The sequence below is a fragment of the Phyllostomus hastatus genome, unplaced genomic scaffold (assembly GCF_019186645.2).
Source record: "Phyllostomus hastatus isolate PE091 unplaced genomic scaffold, TTU_PhHast_1.1 phas_scaffold_46, whole genome shotgun sequence".
Taxonomy (NCBI): domain Eukaryota; kingdom Metazoa; phylum Chordata; class Mammalia; order Chiroptera; family Phyllostomidae; genus Phyllostomus; species Phyllostomus hastatus.
In genome coordinates this window covers 14,831,779-14,852,329 of record NW_025334032.1, presented here as the reverse complement: position 1 = coordinate 14,852,329, position 20,551 = coordinate 14,831,779, and the positions used below count along the sequence as shown (strand labels likewise).

Below are 20,551 nucleotides of genomic sequence, written 5' to 3'. Positions count from 1 at the left end.
TAAGAGTTCACACTGGCAGAGAAAACCATGACATATTTTGCTGTGCATATCTTAAACTAATTTTTGATGGTACATCAGAGGTGATGTTCTTTATTGATCACTGGTAATATGAAAGAATAAGATTAAGACTTGTCTAGGACCTCATGAGAATAGAAAATGTGAAGCAACTTACAGCACTGTGTGGATCTATTCATGAGTTCCCTGCTGAAAGAGTATAAACTCAGTCCTCTCAAGTTAACCTAATAGATAAAGTTGTTTAGAGTACAGAATAATGAACTAGAAATTTATAAATCAATTCAATCTTTGAATGGTTTTCTTCTTTCAATGATACTCCACAGAATTGACTTTTATGCACTTAAAATGTGAGGCACCAAGAGGCATATCCTTCCATTGATCTCCTATTTATTGTCAGCCCACTTAGATGAGTAACTTCCTCCTCTTCTACTAACAGCCAAAATGAAGAACAGTAAATTGATTACCACAAAACCATTCATTAATATGAATCTGTCTCTCTTGTCACTCCTCACTTTTAGATAAGTAATTCAAGCATCTTTCATCTTTCTATATTCAGAAGCCCCTGAAGCTCTGCCTTTTATTTATCCTTCCCTCAACCATTTCCTATGAGCCAAGGAGTTTTATAAGCTGAACTAAGCAAAAGTAGGGACAGTACTTAGAATGCACCAATATTATTCATGCAAAGTCACAATTTCCATCTTGTGTTATATCATCTTGTTTTAAAGTGTAGATAAACTTCCAATAAGGTTTTTTTGACCAAATCTCTCTGGAGATGCCATCTTTACTGAACTGCCCACAATGACCTGTAAATAATTTTCTGAAGCTATAAATACATTTAAAGCCCAGTAATTTAAGAATCATTTAAATAGGCTTTGCAGCTATATGATGTGTTCTCCTTAGAAAGAAACACATAATTCAACTGTGGTTTGGAATAGTTTTCAAAGCATGGTATAAAAGGGTGCCACTTAACAATTATTCTTAAAACATGAATTTATAGGTACTATCTAGCATTAATTTACTTATGAAAATTGTTAAATTCCAATGTTTCTTTTCTGTCAAGGATTTCTAAAAGTGCATTTTCATCATTAGTATCCCTTTTGCCATTTTAATATCTCAAAAAATTGGAAATGTCAAAGATTAAAAAAAAAGTCCCAACACATAGCCTTTAATGATGGTGGGTGTAATGGGATAAATGGGATTGAGTTTTCAAAGATGAGAAAGTAGATACTGCAAATTAAAACTATGTGAATCTTCACTATCCTAAAAAAAAAACAAAAAAACTTTTTTCAAGACCACATCTCTGTCCACCAATTGATCTTTATTTCCTTTTCCTTTTAGATGTCAAAGCTTGTAAGTGCTCCATACTTGCATCTCACCTCCAATGATGGACTCAAGTCACTGCAGTTTGAAAGCCATTCCCACCTCTCCACTGACATTGTTTGGCATCCATATCAATAAAGGACTCCTTGTCCACTGTCTCAGTGGGTACCCCCCCAAATATTTATCCTGATCTTGTCACATCATGCCAGGCTGTTTAGCAGACCCTGACTCTTGACACTGTGATGCTTATATTTTTGACTAAAGACCTTAATTCCTTTGTGAATTCCCCATCCTCTATCTGTTTTTCAGAAGTTCCCGACCTGAGTAACCTGTTTTTTTGCTGGCTATTTCTTCCTGTGCCATGGCTTAAATAAAACCAATGTGATAGTGACCCCATATCTATTTTAAATAAACATCTCTCACCTAAGTTTTGGACCTGTATATGCACATTGCATAGCTCTACTTGAACATCATGAAACTCAGTATATCCAAGCTTGCCCTTTCTCCTCTTGGTCACATCTGAAGGTCACCATTAGTTAATGCTATACACAAATTTTCTCAAGGAAAAATCTAAGTGCCAGTCTTGAATAAAACCTTTCTTTCATCCTCCACATCTCCAAAATTTATCCTAAAGCCTAAGGTTCTTGGTACTCAAGTCTCCTTCATGTTGGTCCACTTTCATCTACTCTCAGGTAACTCACCAGTAAGAACTTCCCTCCACCCAGGTGTGGATTGTCACACGAGCCACCTAACTAGCCTCTCACATTCTTCAGTGCTCCCCTCCACTTTTTTCCCCATACTCAATCTTACTAATGGAAGCCTGTGCTATCCATTCTTATGGTTAAAAGAGTTTAATGGATTCCAATTGCTCTCAGGAAAAGTCTAAACATAGTGACATAGCATATAGCTTTTCACAATCTAGACATTCATGTTTAGGAAGAAAAAGCATACATTCTGTTTGGACATTCCACATTTGAAGTGCTGATAGGATATAGTGGTCTGCTTGGATTGGGCAGCATGTGCCTACTGATCCTGACAAAAACACAGCCAGATGTATTTTCTTGGGATGTACCTGCAATGATGTTTAAGATGAAAAAATTAACTTAAGTAGGACATGTATAAAGGAAAAGACAAGGCAAAGCACACTTTTTTCATGAATCAGACAATAAGTTCTGTTAATTCTATCTTAAAATGTCTTTCAGATTGGACCATGCCCCATTATCCCTATTGCCACCATCCTGATTTAAGCTATTACCTGGACTCTGCCTTGACTATTCCCTTTTCAGTCTCTCCTTTTATCCATCCTCTACATTGCTACAAGAATGACAGTTCTAAAACACAAATCTTATCATTTCCCTCACCCTTTAAAATCACTCAGTTCCCTCACATGATAAATAGCATTAAAAATCATCATACTTGTCTAAATATTACATGTTGTTCTCCTTTCTCCATCATATAGAGCTCCATTTGTTTGTTTGTTTTTTAATGTACCACACACTCACAACACAGTGTTTTATGCACATCTTCTCTTCTTCCAGGTTCCTCACCTATTGATCATGGGTAAATACATCTCATCCTTCAATGCCTCCTCACTCACTCTGAGAAGGTTGGCCCAGCTCCTTGCATACCTTCCCCACTATAGGACTGGGTCCCCCACTTCTGCCTTTACTCTTATCAGTGACTTACAGAAGTGCATCTACAGTGTTTGTTCACTTTCCAGTCTCCTCTCTAGATTCGGAATTTCTTACAGAAAATAAATGCTGTATGTTTTTATATATAAACTGAGTGCATAGCATAATGTCTGGAATGAAGGAATGCTTGAAAAATTTGAAAATAATGGGTATAAAAAAGACTAAGCCAGGAACATAGAAAGACAGAGCAAGTCAAGGAGTTACAAGGACACTTTTTCAGGAAAGCTAAATGAAGATGGAGTGGGGTGTGACTTAGCAACTTCGAGTGAGTCACTGTGTTTAAACTATGCAAATATGGGGGTGGGAAAAAGTGAGTTTATAGTTATTCCTATGGAAAATAACACGGTAATTAACAAATAATAAAAGAACTGTGTCTCATGCGCTCAACTGTAAACCTACTTTTGCCTACTCTCATATTATGAGATAAATGGGGGAAAATAGAGAGTTTGATATTTCAATACAGTAATAGAGTGGGAGCTAAAATGTAATCACTGGATAGTAACTGGCATTTGAGGGACATATATAACTTTTGAAAGACATTTGGAAGTAAAACTAAGTGGGGTTATAGAATACAAGTTTGAGTAGAGAAAAACATTGAAGTAAAAAGTAGTATTTACTATGAATTTGGAAATATTCATAAAATGTTTTTAAAAGTTAACTTCTGAGAGCCTAGATTCTTTAAATGAACAATGTAAAACATGCCATCCCTGCCTCAGGGGCTTTGGCCTTATTTTTCCCTCTGCTTGGCATGCTCTTCCCATAGATCTTCATGTCTCGGCTCCCTCGCTTCAATCACTCAGAGGTCACTTCTCGAGAGGGGTCATCCCTTTAAAACCTATTTAAGTACTATCAAAGACTTCTGGCTAAGACGGAGGCATAGATAAACACACTTTGCCTCAATGTACAACTACATAAAAAGTTACAATTAGACTACAAAACAGATTTCACCCAAATTCATCAGAAAATCAAGCTGTGTAGAAGTCTGACAAAGATTTGAAGAAGCCTCGTTGATCCAGATGGATAGGAGAACCAGACACATGGAGGTGTGGAGAGACACAGAGAGGTAGAGGAATGGACAGTCCCACACTCATGTGTAGTAAATAAAGATCAAGAGGGATACCCCAGGAGTGAGCAACACAACCCCAGACCAGACCACCCAGCTCCCGGTTCCAGTGTCAGGAAAATACCTTCTGGCTGCAAACACTAGTGAGGGCTGGGGTGGTGGAAGAAACTGCAGAATTCTCAAGAGGCTTATCTTAAAGGGCCAATAACGGACTTAGGACCCATACAAATCCACCCACTCTGGTGGGTCTCAACACCAGGACAATAGCTGGAAGGACACAAGTGGCATAATGGGGAGAAGGGAAGAATGTGAAGTGACTGGCAAGGGGGCTAGTACCAGGGATACAGCTTCCTCTCGGGTAATCTCCAGAGGCCATGCAGTGGCATTGTCCCCTCTCTGAGCCCTCCCCGACACAGAGACACAGAGTAGTGAAACGGGTCGTACACCTCTGCCCTGGTGACTATGTAAGACTCCACCCCACACAATTTATAGGTGCCTTTTCTACAATAAGCAATGCTACTAAAAAAGGGAGTCAAAGCAGCTCTACTTGAAACACAGAAATACACAGGGAGGCTGACACATTGAGGAGACAAAGAAATATGGCCAAAATTAAAGAATAGAACAAAATTCCAGGAAAAGAACTAAATAAAATGGAAATAAGCAACCTATCAGTTACAGAGTTCAAAACACTGGTTATCAGGATTCTCAGAGAAATCATTGGGTACTACAACAGCATAAAAAAGACCCAGGCAGAAGTGAAGGTTGTACTAAGTGAAATAAAAATCCACAGGGAAAAAACAGTGGAAGGGATGAAGGCAAGATTCAAATCAATGATTTAGAACATACAGAAGAAAAAGCATTTGATCAGAACAGCAAGAAGAATAAATAATTAAAAAAAAAAGAATAGGATAAGGAGACTCTGGGATATCACCAAACATACCAACATCCAAATCATAGGGGTACCAGAAGGAGAAGAAGAAGAGCAAGAAATTGAAAATTTATTTGAAGAAATAATGAAAGAAAGCTTCCCTATTTTATGAAGGAAACAGAAATATAAGTTCAAGAAGCACAGAGAGTCCCAAACAAGTTGGACCCAAAGAGGATTGCACCAAGACACATCATAATTAAAATGCTAAAAGTGAAAGATAAAGAGAGAATCTTAAAAGCCATAAGAGAAAAACAGAGAGTTACTTACAAAGGAGTTCCCATAAGACTGTCAGCTGACTACTCAAAAGAAACTTTGTAAGCTATAAGGGACTGGCAAGAAGTATTGGAAGTGGTGAAAAGCAAGGACCTATAACCTAGATTACTCTTTCCAGTAAAACTATCACTTAGAATTGAAGGGCAGATAAAATGCTTCTCAGACAAGGTAAAGCTAAAGGAGTTCATCATCACCAAGTGACTGTCATATGAAATGTTAAAGGGAACTATATAAGATAAAGATCAAAACTATGAATATTAAAATGGCAACAAATGCACAACTATCAACAACTGAATCTAAAAAAAAAAACCCTAAGAAACCAAGCAGAACAAGAATAGAATTATAGATACGGAGATCATTTGGATGGTCATCAGCAGGGAGGAGGAAGGGGAAACTGAGGCAAAAGGTGCAGGGATTAAAAGCACAAATTAATAGGTACAAAATAGACAGGGGTATGTTAAGAATAGTATAGGAAATGAAAAGTACAAAAAACTTATATTCATGACCCATGGACATTCACTAAGGGAGGGGATTATTGAAGGGTATGGCGATACCAGAGGGAGAAGAACAAAGAAGGCAAAACTGGGACAACTGTGATAGCCTAATTAATAACATATATTTTAAAACATCCTATTTAAAATTTCCCCTAACCCTGTTTTGCTCTCCGGTCACTCATTAGATTTTGAAACTCTTATTTTCTTCACATTAGTTGTTACTATCAAGTTTTTTTAGCCTCCATCTTCTTGTTTACTTGTTTATTTTCTTTTTTTTTCAAATATTTTTTTTAAGATTTTATTTATTTCTAGAGAGGGAAGGGAGGGAGGGAGAGAGAGAAAGAGAGAGAGAGAGAGAGAGAAACATCAATGTGCGGTTGCTGGGGGTTATGGCCTGCAACCCAGGAATGTACCCTGGCTGGAAATCAAACCTGGGACACTTTGGTTCCCAGGCTGCACTCAATCCACTGAGCTACGCCAGCCAGGGCTACTTGTTTATTTTCTGTGTCTCCATTAGCACGGGGATTCGAGGATGGAAGAGATATTAGTTTGCTTGACTATCTTCTTATCCTTAGTCCTTGGACCAGTGCTTGGGAAATAATAGTAGCTCAATTGTATTTCTTGAATCAATGAATATATAAATTAATGAATAAATGAGGCAAAAGGAAAATGAAGTCAACTAATCCATCCACCTCAGTTAGGGTATCATAGCATGTTTATGTCCCTAAAGTGACACTAAATATAAGCCAACTATTGAAAGCACAAAGAGACCCCTTTCATTCACCAAAAGCCTACAGAAAAAGGTTTTTGTAGGTTTTTGGTGAATGAATGTAGGTTTTTTTTTTTAATCACACTAGAATAGCAGATGTCAAGTAAGAACATGGATATGGAACCCTCTATATATATTGATGAGCCTTTAATAATGCAATGTCAACACTGTAGCAATACACAAAGATATATCATTGGATCAACAATCAAGAAAAAAAGGCCATGACATTCCTGAGTCTGTATAAAAGTGAACTATAAGAACAATGCAGTCAAATGCTGAACAATAGACATGTAGTACAATAATTTCATCATTTTATACATATTCTTCAATTCTGTTCCTTTGCTTCACAACAGTTAAGACAGAAAGAATAGATAAAACTATATTAAAAAGACAGAAAGCAAGCCTCTCCACTGGCTCAGTGGATTGAGCATGAGCCTGTGAACCAACAGTTTGCTGGTTTGATTCCCAGTCATAGAACATGCCTGGGCTATGGGCCAGGGAATGCAAAAAGTAACCAGTCAGTGTTTCTCTTGCACATCTATGTTTTTCTCCCTCTCTTTCTCCCTCCATTCCCCTCTCTCTAAAAATAAATGAAGAAAATCTTTTTTAAAAAAGAGAGTAGTCTATACTATTCATTAGCATATTTAATGATTTGTATCTTTTCCTAATTGTGTTAGGTTTATGAATCCTAGATTTATCACTAGTATGTGAGCTTTATTTACTTTATCTTTTATTATAATAATATTTTATGTAAGTTTTAATAAAATTTAAATATTCTTATAATTCTTATGAACATAAAATATTCATATAATTATCAATACTGTTATAAATATAAGTATCAGTTTCAAGCAGTTATGCTATTACTGAAACTAATTTATTTAGTAGAATTTTAGGTACTATTGGTCTACTAATCTTATTCTGATAAATTATCAAATTTAAATCTCTGGGTATATTTTTTAAGATCTGATTAGATTTTTTTCATGTAATACTAGTTAATTTTAGTCAATGGAAGCATAAGTATTTGAGAGTATCTAAGAGAATAATAATCAGAAGGAACTTGCCTTATCATATATTAAAGCTACTATAAAGCCAGTCACCAAAACAGTATGGTCATGAATTAGACAAATAGATCAGTGTAACTTAACAGAAACCAGAAATATATGAAAGTAAATTTTAGAATTTAAAATATGACAAACATGGAATTTCAATTTGGTGTATATGATTGGTGGTTATAGAAATAAAAATGAGGAAGAAGTGCCCTCATCTCACACTGTACATATTCCTTAGTTTTTCAAGGATTAGAATATAAAATATAAAAATAAAAGTTCATAATAAGGACTAATCATTTACTTTTAGGAATAATAGACAACCCAGAGCAATAATAAAACTAAAATCCATAAAGGAAAAAAGAGATATAATTTCTATACAATTATTAGAAAATTAGGTGGCAAACTACTCAAAATGAAGATAAAAGAAAAAACATGAAAGCTACCTTCAGTACATATCCAGAGAAGTATTACTATAAAAGAATACATAAAATTGATTCTTTAAAGGATAAACAATTCATTATAAAACTGAGGACAGATGTCACTTATACATACAATCTAATGAACAAAATAAACTGACAAACAAAATAGAACCAGAAATGTGGATACATGGAACAGACTGACAGATCTCAGAGAGCAGGGGCTCCGGGGGACTGGGTAAAGAGATTAGCTGGAGAACACATATGCATTGCCCAAGGATGCAGACAATAGTGTGGTAAAGGCCAAAGAAGGGCATGTGTGGGCTGGGTGGAAGTGGGCAAAAGGGGTGGGGGAATGGTGGACATCTGCAATAGTCTAAACAATAAAAATATTATAAGAGGACTTCAGGCCAAGATGGAGGTAGATGCACTTAGTTTCCTGCAACCACCAAAAGAAAAGCAGCAAATTTAAAAACAAAATTAACTGGAACTGCTGGAAAATCAAACTGTATGGGAGTCCAACAATTAAGGAGTTAAAGAAGAAACATTCATCTATGCCGGTAGGAGGTGCAGAGAAAGGCAGTCAGGGTGGAGAGGACCTGTGACAAGCAAGGCAGTGGCTGGCGGACCAGGCAAGGCAGTGGCTGGCAGAGTGGGCAGTCCTACATTTGTGTATGGATAAACCAGGAGGAACAACTGGGGAACAAGACAGACCTCACAACCTAGGTTTCCAGCATGGGGAAATAAAGCCTCAAAACCTCTGACTGAAAAACCTGTGGGGACTGAGGCAGCAGGAGAAACTCATAGCCTCACAGTTTTTTGGAGAGACCCACAGGATCCTAGAATGTACACAAAACCACCCACCTGGGAATCAGAATCAGAAAGGTCCACTTGGCTTGTTGGTAGAGTAGGAAGTAACTGAAAACCCACCAAGAGCTAAACAGCAGCGTTATTCCCTCTTGGACACCTCCCCCACATAACATATAGTGCCACAACACAGCAACGTGGGTTGCCCAGACCTGGCAATACCTAAGGCTCCACCCCTTACTACACAACAGGCAAATAACAGACACAAAAAATTGGCTCAAATGAAAGAACAGATCAAAGCTCCAGGAAAAATACAATTGAGCAATGAAGAGATAGCCAACCTATCAGATGCAGAGTTCAAAACACTGGTAATCAGGATGCTCACAGAAATGGTGCAGTATAGTCACAAAATAGAGGAAAAAGTGGAGGCTATGAAAAGTGAAATAAAGCTAAATATACAGGGAACCAATAATGAAGGGAAGGAAACCAGGACTTAAATCAATGGGTTGCAACAAAAAGAAGAAATAAACATTCAGCCAAAACAGAATGAATAAACAAGAATTCAAAAAAATGAGGAGAGGCTTAGGAATCTCTGGGACAATTTTAAACATTCTAACATCCGAGTCATAGTGGTGCCAGAAGGATAAAAGGAAAGGCAAGATATTGAAAATTTATGAAAAAATAATGAAGGAGAACTTCTCTAATCTGGCAAAGGAAATAGACTTCCTAGAAGTACAGGAAACTCAGAGTCCCAAAGAAGTTGGACCTAAGGAAGCAAATACCAAGGCACATCATAATTACATTACTCAAGATTAAAGACAAGGAGAGAATATTAAAAGCAGCAAGAGAAAAGGAGACAGTTACCATATTTTTCAGGCTATAAGATGCATGTTTTTTACCATATTTTTTGCTTCGAAATTTTTTTCCCTATTTTCCTCCTCTAAAACCTAGGTGTGTCTTATGGTCCAAAAAATAGATATACCTAGGTTTTAAAGGAGAAAAATAGGGAAAAAATTTTGAAGCAAAAAATGTGGTAAAAAAGTACACCTTAGGGTCCAAAAAATATGGTATCTAGAAAGGCATTCCCATTAGACTATCAGCTGATTACTCAAAAGAAAATCTGCAGGGAAGAAGGGATTGGAAAGAAGTATTCAAAGTCATAAAAGGCAAGGACCTATATCCAAAATTACTCTATCTAGCAAAGCGATCATTTAGAATGGAAGGGCAGATAAAGTGTTTTCCAGATAGGGCCAAGTTCATGGAGTTCATTATCACCCAGCCCTTATTATAGGAAATGTTAAAGGGACATATCTAAGAAAAAAAATGATCAAAACTATGAACAGTAAAATGACAACAAACTCACAAGTATCAACAACTGAAACTGAAAACAAAACAAAACAAAACAAAAACTAAGCAAACAACTAGAACAGGAACAGAATCACAAAAATGGAGATCACATGGAAGGCTATCAGCAGGGAGGGGGAAAAGGTACAGGGAGTAAGAAACATAAATAGTGGGTACAAAATAGATATGAGAGGTTAAGAATAATATGGGAAATGGAGAAGCCAAAGAATGTTTATGTATGACCTACGGACATGAACTAAGGTGGAGGAATGATAGTGGAAGTGGGGGGCCAGGGTGGAGGGGAATACAGAAGAGGAAAAAATGGGACAACTGTAATAGCATAATCAATAAAATATATTTTAAAAAATTTTAAGCAAAAAAATGAGGACAGATAAAAATAGGAATAATACAAATGTGAAACCCCTTAATTAATAGTAAAATAAAATTAGAGCCTTGTGAGAAACTACATTTCAACCACAGAGTTGACAGCATTTGCAGAGAGACTGCATCCCAGGTTGGCAAAGACACAGGGTAAGCATTCTCTGCTGATGGTGAGAATCTGAAGTGCTATAGCTTATTGGAAAAAAAATCTGGCAGTTGCCACAATGCTTAAAACTACACTTACCATTTGATTCAGCAATACTGCTTTTGTGAATCAATACTCCAGTAAAATAAGCCAAATACAATGTTTTAAAGCCTATCAAAAAGGAAAGAGCTTATAAATAAATGACTTAACAAAAATATGGAATATTATTTAGCTATCACAAAAAGAATAATTTGATATATCTTTATTGGCCAGAAAAAGATGCCCATGTTGTTACAGCAGAGAGAGGGAAGCGTGAGTTGGAGGTACATATTAGGGGAAATACAGATGATGTTAAAAGCCATAGAAATGAATGAAAGCAACCAGGAATTTTGCGAAGTATCAGAGCCATGCTCTAAGAAAGACAGATAGCTGACAATGAGGCATAGAACAAGTTGCCAGCAAAATAGGAGAAAAATTCCAAGAACTGTAGAAGAGAAGGTACTAGCCAAGTGGGAAATTAACGTGAGGAAGGCTTCATGTCCATTGGATTTTGCCACATAAAGGTGGTTTATACTTAAGTGGATTCAGTGGAATGGTGAATGGAGCAGCATTTTGAAGAGCAAAAAAGAAATGAGGGTCAGAGATCATTTGTACATCTAGGCAATTTTCCCAAGGTGAGATCATGAAAACAAGGAAATGGGGTAATGGCCAGACAGGAGTGGGAGATCAACGAAGACTGATTATGTGAGGATGTTTATATTAGGCCCTGTATTTATGCTGATGGAAATGATGCAGTAGAGAAGAGATTGATGGTGCAGTATAAAAAGGGAAAACTGAAGGTGTGAGGCAATGGGGGATAGAGTCCAGAACACATTTGCTTTGGATACAAGGAACAGTTCGTGATAACACAATGGAAGTGGGCAGAAGAGTTCATATGTCAGTAACTTTGTAGATTTAATGATGGGAAGGTACAGGAGTTATTATCTGATGATTTCTATTTTCCCAGACTGGGAGGCTTAGGGGTCTCTAGGCATGAAAGATCAATCTTCTTCTCAAATATGAAGAGTGAGAGAGAGTGTTGCCTACCTAAAATTAACGTGAAATTAGCCCTGGCTGGTGTGGCTCAGTGGATTGAGTGCCAGCCTACAAACCAAAGGGTTGCCGGTTCAATTCCCACTCAGGGCACTTGCCTGGGTTGCAGGCCAGGTCCCCAGTGGGGGTCGGAGAAAACATGAGAGGCAACCACACACTGATGTTTCTCTTCTACTCTTTCTCCTTCCCTTCCCTTCTTTCTAAAAATAAATAAACAAAGTCTTTGAAAAAAGATTTATTTAAAAAAAGTGAAATAAGTTTTCTTTTGCTCTGAACCCCTTTAATAATCATTCCACTGCTTTGGTATGAAGACATACAAGTTGTAAAGTTCGATTCAACCTGAGTTAGACATTTGTCCCTTGAGTGCAACAGAGCAAGATGAGAACAAAGGAGTGCAATGGCTTCAGTGGTGGACCATGCATCTGGTTTGGGCAAAGAATGGGCAAAAGGAGGGTGAAGCAATCATGAAACCAACATGTTAGTGTTTCACTGAGCTTGTGGACTTGCTGTAGTGGAGGTTTTAAACAAGTCGACAGCATGTACAATCTGTGAAAGATCATTGAGGACATTTTAGTGTGAGTAGCATTTATGAGCATGAGTGATAACGAAAAAATAGGGTGACCTTGGTATTGCAAAATTTGTTTATATGCAAAATAGTGGCCTTTCTGGTACAATTCATCCTTAGTTGGCTGTGAAAGAATTAGCAGTTCTAGAACATACTCACTTTAAATAGCTTTAACCTTCTTCCTACTCCTAACCGGGCTGTCCCAACTCCAGATAATCAGAGAAAAATAAACAAGGAGAGACAAAGGCCTAGTATAGTTGTGGTAACTCTGGTTCCCAACACACAAAAGGGAATTTAACAGGGCATCCCTCAAGTTTCTACTCCAGTTTGCTCAGAGTAAACCAGAAACATAAGTCCAAGTTTTTACATGGCACTAAAACTCTATGAGCCCATTACTCCCTCAAGTTCTATTTCTCTTTTCCCTCTTGTACCTCACCTGAGGCCTCTGGCCAAATCCTCATGTCACCCTCTCCAGGCACAATTCAAGGATACAATATCACTACAGATCCATCTGCAGATACTTCTTGGCCAGAGATACAAGATACATCAGCATTTTTTTTGTAGCAGTGTTCCTAAACTGTCCTGGTACATTTTGATTCCACAATAAATTTTAATACTCTAGTTTTTAACATGTTTGTACAAGATATATGAAACATTCAGAAATAGGCCAGCTTCCAAAGAGTCAGAAAGGAATATGGATGGTAATACAAATCTAAGCCATTTCTTTCTCTGCATATTCTCTTACACTTCCTTAAAGTTTTGTTTTTCTGATTATAAAAGTGAAACCTGCCCCTTGTAGACAATTTTGAAAATACAGGACAGTTTATAAAAGTAACTTATAATTTCATAATTATAATTAATTATATACATAATTACATTAAGTATTTAATCATAATTGATTAATATATGAATACTATTTCCATGTATAATTAATTATAATTAATATAATTGTGTTATATATCATTATAATAATTGATATTCCATAAGCTAGAGTTAACTAATGTTGGAATTTGAGTTTAGATCTTTCTGTATATACATACTTTAAAAGTAACTAATGAGTACTTCTTTAGATGACTAAAAGTTCCTTGTAAACATTCTTTATTGGCCTCCCAACATTCTGCCACACAGCGCCCTTACTAGGATTCTGTCATTGCACATTTCCAGCTTGTGCTCCTGCTCTGGAATCTGACTACTTCCTGCATTGCTGCCAGCCTTGGAAGTGGAAGTGGTACGGTGATAAACCAGGGTCAAAATGAAAAGACAGGCACGTGGAAGATAGTAAGCACATGTGAGTAAGGACTGGATGCAAATGTAGGCTGTTAACCTTGCCAATAGAATAATACAATATAAGGGCCAAGGGAACACACTATGGGAACATCTTATGCATCGGGAACTATGATTAAACTGTGGATTATGATCCTTAACAATAAATCTACCTGATTCTTTAAATGCCCTCACTTTGCTTTCTATAGTCTATTCATTCTTCAATATCCAGCTCAAGACTATGAAATGTTCCTTGACTAGTGACTCACAATGCAATTAATTTCTGAACTCCTTTAGCACATTGTACCATTCCACCAGATAAGTTTGCATCCAACAATATTAATGCTTCTTTTATATTTTATACATATTGTCAAACACAGAGCTTAGAACATTTTTTCAGCAAGTAGTTGTTAACTAATTTGATAAATTCATGAGGAATATTTTTTACAGATATTTGGAATATTTCATTACTCATTAATTTTAGATTTCACCTGGACTGCAAGCATTATCTCAAATGTTTCCATTAACCACACATCATCACTTCCTTTAATTTTCTGAAATTCTAAATTCAAATAATTCAGCTGAAGCAAAAATAATTTAAGTAAGAAAGGGGCAGCCTTGTGTTACATTTGATAACCAAATGTGCCCTGACTCTCCCAAGTTCAAGTCACTTTGTCCTTGTGCTCTTGCCCATGTTCCATGGCTGCCTTCTACCAGATGTGTTCATTCTGCCTGATGAGTTCAGGTTCCCTGTAGAAATGGTGCAGAGGGTTTCAGGAATTTCCTCTGCAGAGGCACAGAAGGGAGAAATAATGACATTCTGCTTGTGCAGTAAAACATGAGGGGCAATACAAAACCAGGCGAGAATGCTGTCCTATGCATATTTTACCAAGATAAAAACTACAAGATTTCAGGGGTTAAAACACAAGATTATTCTCATAATTCCTAAATATGCTGCATGTGACCAATTTTTATTAACTAAAGAGCTATTTTTCAAACTTACAAGCTGATCAGTGAATTCTTTTTAAGTTAAAATTGCTCTGCAAGCCAAAATCATGCCTCTTTGGGGTATGCTGAAGAGTAAATAATTTTATTTTCATTAATCAGAGTTTTAATTCCTATATACATTCCCCACAAAAGAGGAAGATAAATATTTTTGTCCTCAATTATTATTTTTTCAGTCTCCTTTAGTAAAAGATCCTTTCAAAACATGTGTTCCCTTAACATTGTTACTTAAATGTAACATTGTAATGTCCTTTGCTAACAAAACCCTCACCCTAAGAGGAAACCATTTCCTATAAATGCCATGTATAACTTTAAGACAATGACATAAATGTACAGAAGTTTTCAGAAGTGCTACTGGAGAAAAATGTATATCTAGCAAGCCATTTTTGCTGGAAATATGTCTCCCTCTTTATTATTACTATCCACAGAAGGCTTAGATGCTGCTTTTATCTAGCTCACAAAATCCTGTTAAAATTCAGGCATTGAAGAAACCCTTGATGGACCATTGAAAAAGCCAGTAACAAACTATTTTTCACCATACTCTAGCATCAGTGGAGAACATTTGGTACAGTACACATGTCATCTAAGACCCTGAGCACTGCAAGGTGAATGATGCAAGGACGAAAGTTTATAGTCAAGGATAATCCTAAAGATCAAGCTTACAACTTGAGCATTAGATGTAGGCATAAGCAGTAAAACTTGAGAGTAAAATTATTATTAAAATAATAATTGAATGGCCTCAGCTATGCATAAATAAACTAACTTTTTATGCAAATACTTCATTAATATATGCTGATACCCAGGAATATTCTTATAAAATTCCTTTTTATGGATGGCTTTTTAAAAAAAAAAGCAATGTATGCATCTTTTTCTTTAAGAGCTAAAGTTTTAAAGATTTCAATACTATTGACGTTTGGCTTACACTGGCATTATTTCAGAACCTGAAATTAAGAGGAAACACACTTAGCATGTAAAACATCTTCCAAAGTCACTGCTCTATGTCATTCACCTGCATGCGGCATACCAGAAGACCTGCCTTAATTTTGGCATCTGCATAAAATTTCAAGAAAACAACCGTATGAGCAAAATATCAAGCTTACTTACAGCACTTGATAAAATGATAGTGAGACATCTTTCCATCTCAGAGAGAAATCTTGCTACAGGTTCCAGCATTCTCTTCTGTTACAACTGTCGATCCCAGGAAATGCATTATTTAGAGCCCTTACTCAGGTAACAGTTTACCTCAGGATGCATTATTGAACTGAGGTTCTGTTTCATGGTCATACACAAAGCTTGAAACTCATTCTCATTCAGCAGCTGGAGTTAAGATAAAGCCTCTCCGTGGGTCTGGAGCCACCACTGCTGCACGTGCTATTGTAGTGCCGGTGATTGACAGGGCTCCTAGTGCCACAATGCCGGGAATAGTCAGTTCTAATTGGTGCTCACATGCAAGCACATTCTGCCGGCACCGAGGTGTGCTGCAGTGCGGCTCTCCCAGTTCTGCCTGTTAATGGCTTTTCAATAGCTTTCAAATGGCAGCAAACTAGATGATGAGTGGGCTGGAGGGAAGCAACTAAGGAAGAATCCTAAATCTTATTTGTGCACATTGTCCATGAGCCAAATGTGACCAGATTCTTAGCTGGTGGCAGAGCTGATTATTTTTAGTTGCCACCAGTTGCTGTGTGTGAAGAGGAAATTGATAGCAGGATCTCAAAATAACCACCTCTTAGAATCAGGGGTCTTTTGATCTGAAGAAATTATATTTCACAACACATCTTTTTGGTATAGTGTGCAGAATATAAAACTTAAATTATCCATAAAAAGCTTTTGGTTTGCATAGCTTTACAAATTTAGGATTCTGCTACCTCTGCAGACTGCAATGAATTTCACTGTACAACCCTATGAAGTAAGTCTGACTGAACTGCAATCAGAAAGAAAGAAATATATGGTATTCAAGGGTTACAACAATGAAAATAAATATCATACTCATAATGCAGTGACAAGGTTAACCAAAGAAAAAGGTCACATTTAAGTTATTTACAAATGCAAATTCATTTATCCCACAAATTGATATGTTTTGATATCTGAAAGTGAATTGACATAGTCTAAAATTTGTGTTTTGGAGTTTGAGGACATTTCAAAGGCAGATATGAACTGCCTGTTAAACATGCGCATTGTACTATGATAGAAGCCTATGTCTTGGATTATCTTACTAAGCAAAACTTGAAAAGTAGTGCCTTTATTAAACATAATGATTTTAAATTTCAAATCTATGCAACAGAGTCATGACAAATTTTCACTAAGGAATCATTCCAACCATGTTAGTAGTGTGGCATATAGAAGTTCATGTTTGGATCAGGATGGCCTGAATTCAAACCCAGATTCTACCACTTTTGCACAAGGCATTTAACCTCTGAGGGCCTCAGTTTCCCCATCTACACATGGGAAGTACAATTCCAAACCCTTATTCTGAATGTTGGGAAGATGCATACAAAAACTCTAACTTACATTATTGGTGTTCAATAAAAAGTCACTATTAGCATTAACAAGGAAAAAATGTTCAGCCATACATCAAATGACTGCAATGAACTGTTTAACTTGTTTCCCCCCCAAAAAAAGAATAAGGATTTTCAGCCTTCATCAGTAATGTATGTTATTCATTCCTTTCATAATTAATTATTGAGAGTTAGAGTTATGCAAGTCGCCATTTTAAGTGCTTTTCAGAAATAAAATTATGTCAAAAACATAGCCTTTTTATACAGGAATACACAGTTGATTATCTAGTTTTTGTGTGTTTTAAAATGTTCCCTAAAACTTCTGGCTAAGATGGAGGCAGAGGCAGACACACTGTACCTCTTCAAAAACCAAAAGAAGGACAACAACAAATTTAAAAACAAAGAAACATCCAGAACTGACAGAAAATTGAACTGTATGGAAGTCTGACAACCAAAGAGTTAAAGAAGAAACATTCATCCAGACCAGTAGGAGGGGTGGAGACAGGAAGCCTGGTGGAGAGGTCTCATGGCAAGGTGGTGGCTGGTGGCCAGCTGAGGTGGTGTCTTATGGACCAGGTGGTCCCACATTCGCATGCAGATAAACCAGGAGGAACAACAGGGGAGCAAAACAGACCTCACAACCCCAGGTTCCTGCACAGGGAAATAAAGCCTGAAAGCCTCTGACTGAAAACACCTGTGGGGGTTAAGGAGGTGGGAGAAACTCCCAGACTTTCAAGAGAGTTTGTTGGAGAGACCCACAGGGTGCTAGAACGTACACAAACCCACCTATCCAGGAATCAGCACCTGAAGGGTACAATTTGCTTGTGGGTAGTGGGGAAAGTGACTGAAAGCCGACAGAGCAGAGCAAGCGGCATTGTTCCCTCATGGACCCCTCCCCCATATACAGCGTCACAACACAGTCACATGTGTTGTCCCACCCTGGTGAATGCCTAAGGCTCCTTACTGTGTAACAGGTGCACTGAGACAAACAAACAAACAAACAAACAAACAAACAAAAAGGCCCAGTGAAAGAACAGTTCAAAGCTACAGAAAAAACACAACTAAGCAATAAAGACATAGCCCACCTATCAGAGGCACAGTTCAAAACACTGGTTATCAAGATGCTCCAAGAACACAATGGGTACTTCAATAGCATAAGAAAGACCCAGGCAACAATGAAAGTTACATTATGTGAAATAAAGAAAAATCTGCAGGGAACCAAAAGTGATAGGAAGGAAACCAGGGCTCAAAACAACAGTTTGGAGCAGAAGGAAGAAAGAAACATTCAACCAGAGCAGATTCAAGAAACAAGAATTCAGCCCTGGCTGGCATAGCTCAGTGGATTGAGCGCGGGCTGCGAACCAAAGTGTCAGGTTCGATTCCCAGTCAGGGCACATGCCTGGGTTACAGGCCATGACCCCCAGCAACCGCACATTGATATTTCTCTCTCTCTCTCTCTTTCTCCCTCCCTTCCCTCTCTAAAAATAAATAAATAAAAAATCTTTAAAAAAAAAGATGCTAAAAAAATTAAAAAAAAAAAAAAGAATTCAAAAAAATGAGGAGAGGCTTAGTAACCTCCAGGACATCTTTAAATATTCCAACACCTGAATCATAGGGGTGCCAGGAGGAGAACAAGAAGACCAAGAAGTTGAAAACTTATTTGAACAAATAATGAAGGAGAATTTCCCAATTTGGCAAAGTAAATAGACTTTCAGGAAGTCCAGGAAACCCAGAGAGTCCCAAAGAAGTAGGACCCAAGGAGGAACACACTAAGGCACACCATAATCACATTACCCAAGATTAAAGATAAGGAGAGAATCTTAAAATCAGCAACAGAAAAGGAGAGAGTTACCTACAAAGGACTGCCCATTAGATTATCAGCTGATTTCTCAAAAGAGACCTTACAGGCAGGAAGGGGCTGGAAAGAAGTATTCCAAGTCATGAAAGGCAAGAACCTCCATCCAAGATTACTCTATCCAGCAAAGTTATCATTTAGAATAGAAGGGCAGATAAAGTGCTTCCCAGATATGGTCAGTTTAAAGGAGTTCATCATCACCCAGCCCTTATTACATGAAATGTTAAAGGGACTTATCTAAGAAAAAGAAGATTAAAACTATGAACAGTAAAATGACAACAAACTCACAGCTATTAACAACTGAACATAAAAAAACAAAAACAAACTAAGCAAACAACTAGAACAGGAACAGAATGGCAGAAACGGAGGTTACATGAAGGGTTTTCTGTGGGGAAGTGGAAGGGAGGGAGTGGGGGAAAGGTACAGGGAATAAGTAGCATAGATGGTAGGTAGAAAATAGACAGGGGGAGGTTAAGAATAGTATAGGAAATGTAGAAGCCAAAGAACTTATACGTATGACCTATGGTCATGAACTAAAGGGGAGGAATGTGGGTGGGAGGGGGTGTGCAAGGTGGAGGGGAATAAAGGGGAGAAATAAATGGGACAACTCTAATAGCATAGTCCATAAAATATATTTAAAATAACATAAAATAAAAAAATAAAAAAATAAAATAAAACAGTGTTCCCTAATAAACTGCAAGACACAACTGTTTATGTCTGTTATCCAGAAAGCAAGGTTCTTTCCTTTTACCTCAATACAAATCCTTCATATATGCACACAGTAATTTTGAGTTTATGTGAATGTTGTCCAGTGTCTCTTTGAGGAAAAGTGCTATCAACCTAGATACCGTTCCTCTTAACACACAGGTATTAATAGCACAAAAGCCACTTTCTCAGACCCCTTTCCCAGAGCTGGCTGGACCTCCAAGCCCAACTCACCCTAATTGTTTTATGACCTTTTATCCTCAGGACTAGAAAATTACTGGAAAGTCCCTGAAGGTGCAGAGGCTCTGGGAACCCATGAAACAGGACACACCAGACCACAATAACCACCAGACTCTGCACCCAAAGATAACATTGAAACAAGTTGCAGCCTAACTGAAACATGTTGCTTTACAACCACCCCATTACCCAAGAAAAACTCAGGGTCCCCACCCCTCAGTGCTGGTGCTGGTACATATCTATCTCCACACCTAGCCCTTTGCTTCCCTTGGGAAAGTAAAAATAACTCTTTACTCTATGCACTTTCTTCTGTTTGTGAATTCTTTCACAGCCCACATCGTGGACCACCCTAACATTTTGGTGGCCCATATGGGAACATTCTCTATTTCTCCCTCTTCTCCAGCCTCCTGAGACTTGAGACTAGGGGACCAGTGGGCAGCAGAAACTCAACTCAGGGTGACCCCCTAAGCCTGTCTCTCTGAGGTTCAGAGAGAGGACTCTGATGTCTCTGTCTCTCCAGACTCTGTAGACATTCTCCTCCTCATCGACTTCATGGCCAGCAATGAATCAGTCTCTCACCATCCTATCAAAGGTAACAGCTTATCCCCTTGCCTCATTGTTGTAAACCCCTCAGTGCTG

General features: G+C 37.6%; 1 protein-coding gene across 3 annotated transcripts in view; it reads right to left on the bottom strand.

The window, feature by feature from the left end:
* MYO16 (myosin XVI) overlaps window positions 1-20,551 on the bottom strand; it is a 627,599-nt gene that overhangs the window by 483,056 nt on the left and 123,992 nt on the right. The window contains exon 1 of one of the 3 annotated variants that reach the window (XM_045821911.1): window positions 15,725-16,064. The exons of the other annotated variants lie outside the window; for them this stretch is intronic. Coding sequence (XP_045677867.1) covers window positions 15,725-15,752 — 28 coding nt within the window. The 5' untranslated portion in view covers window positions 15,753-16,064. Of the gene's footprint in view, window positions 1-15,724; window positions 16,065-20,551 lie in introns of those variants that run through there. 3 annotated transcript variants of the gene reach the window in all.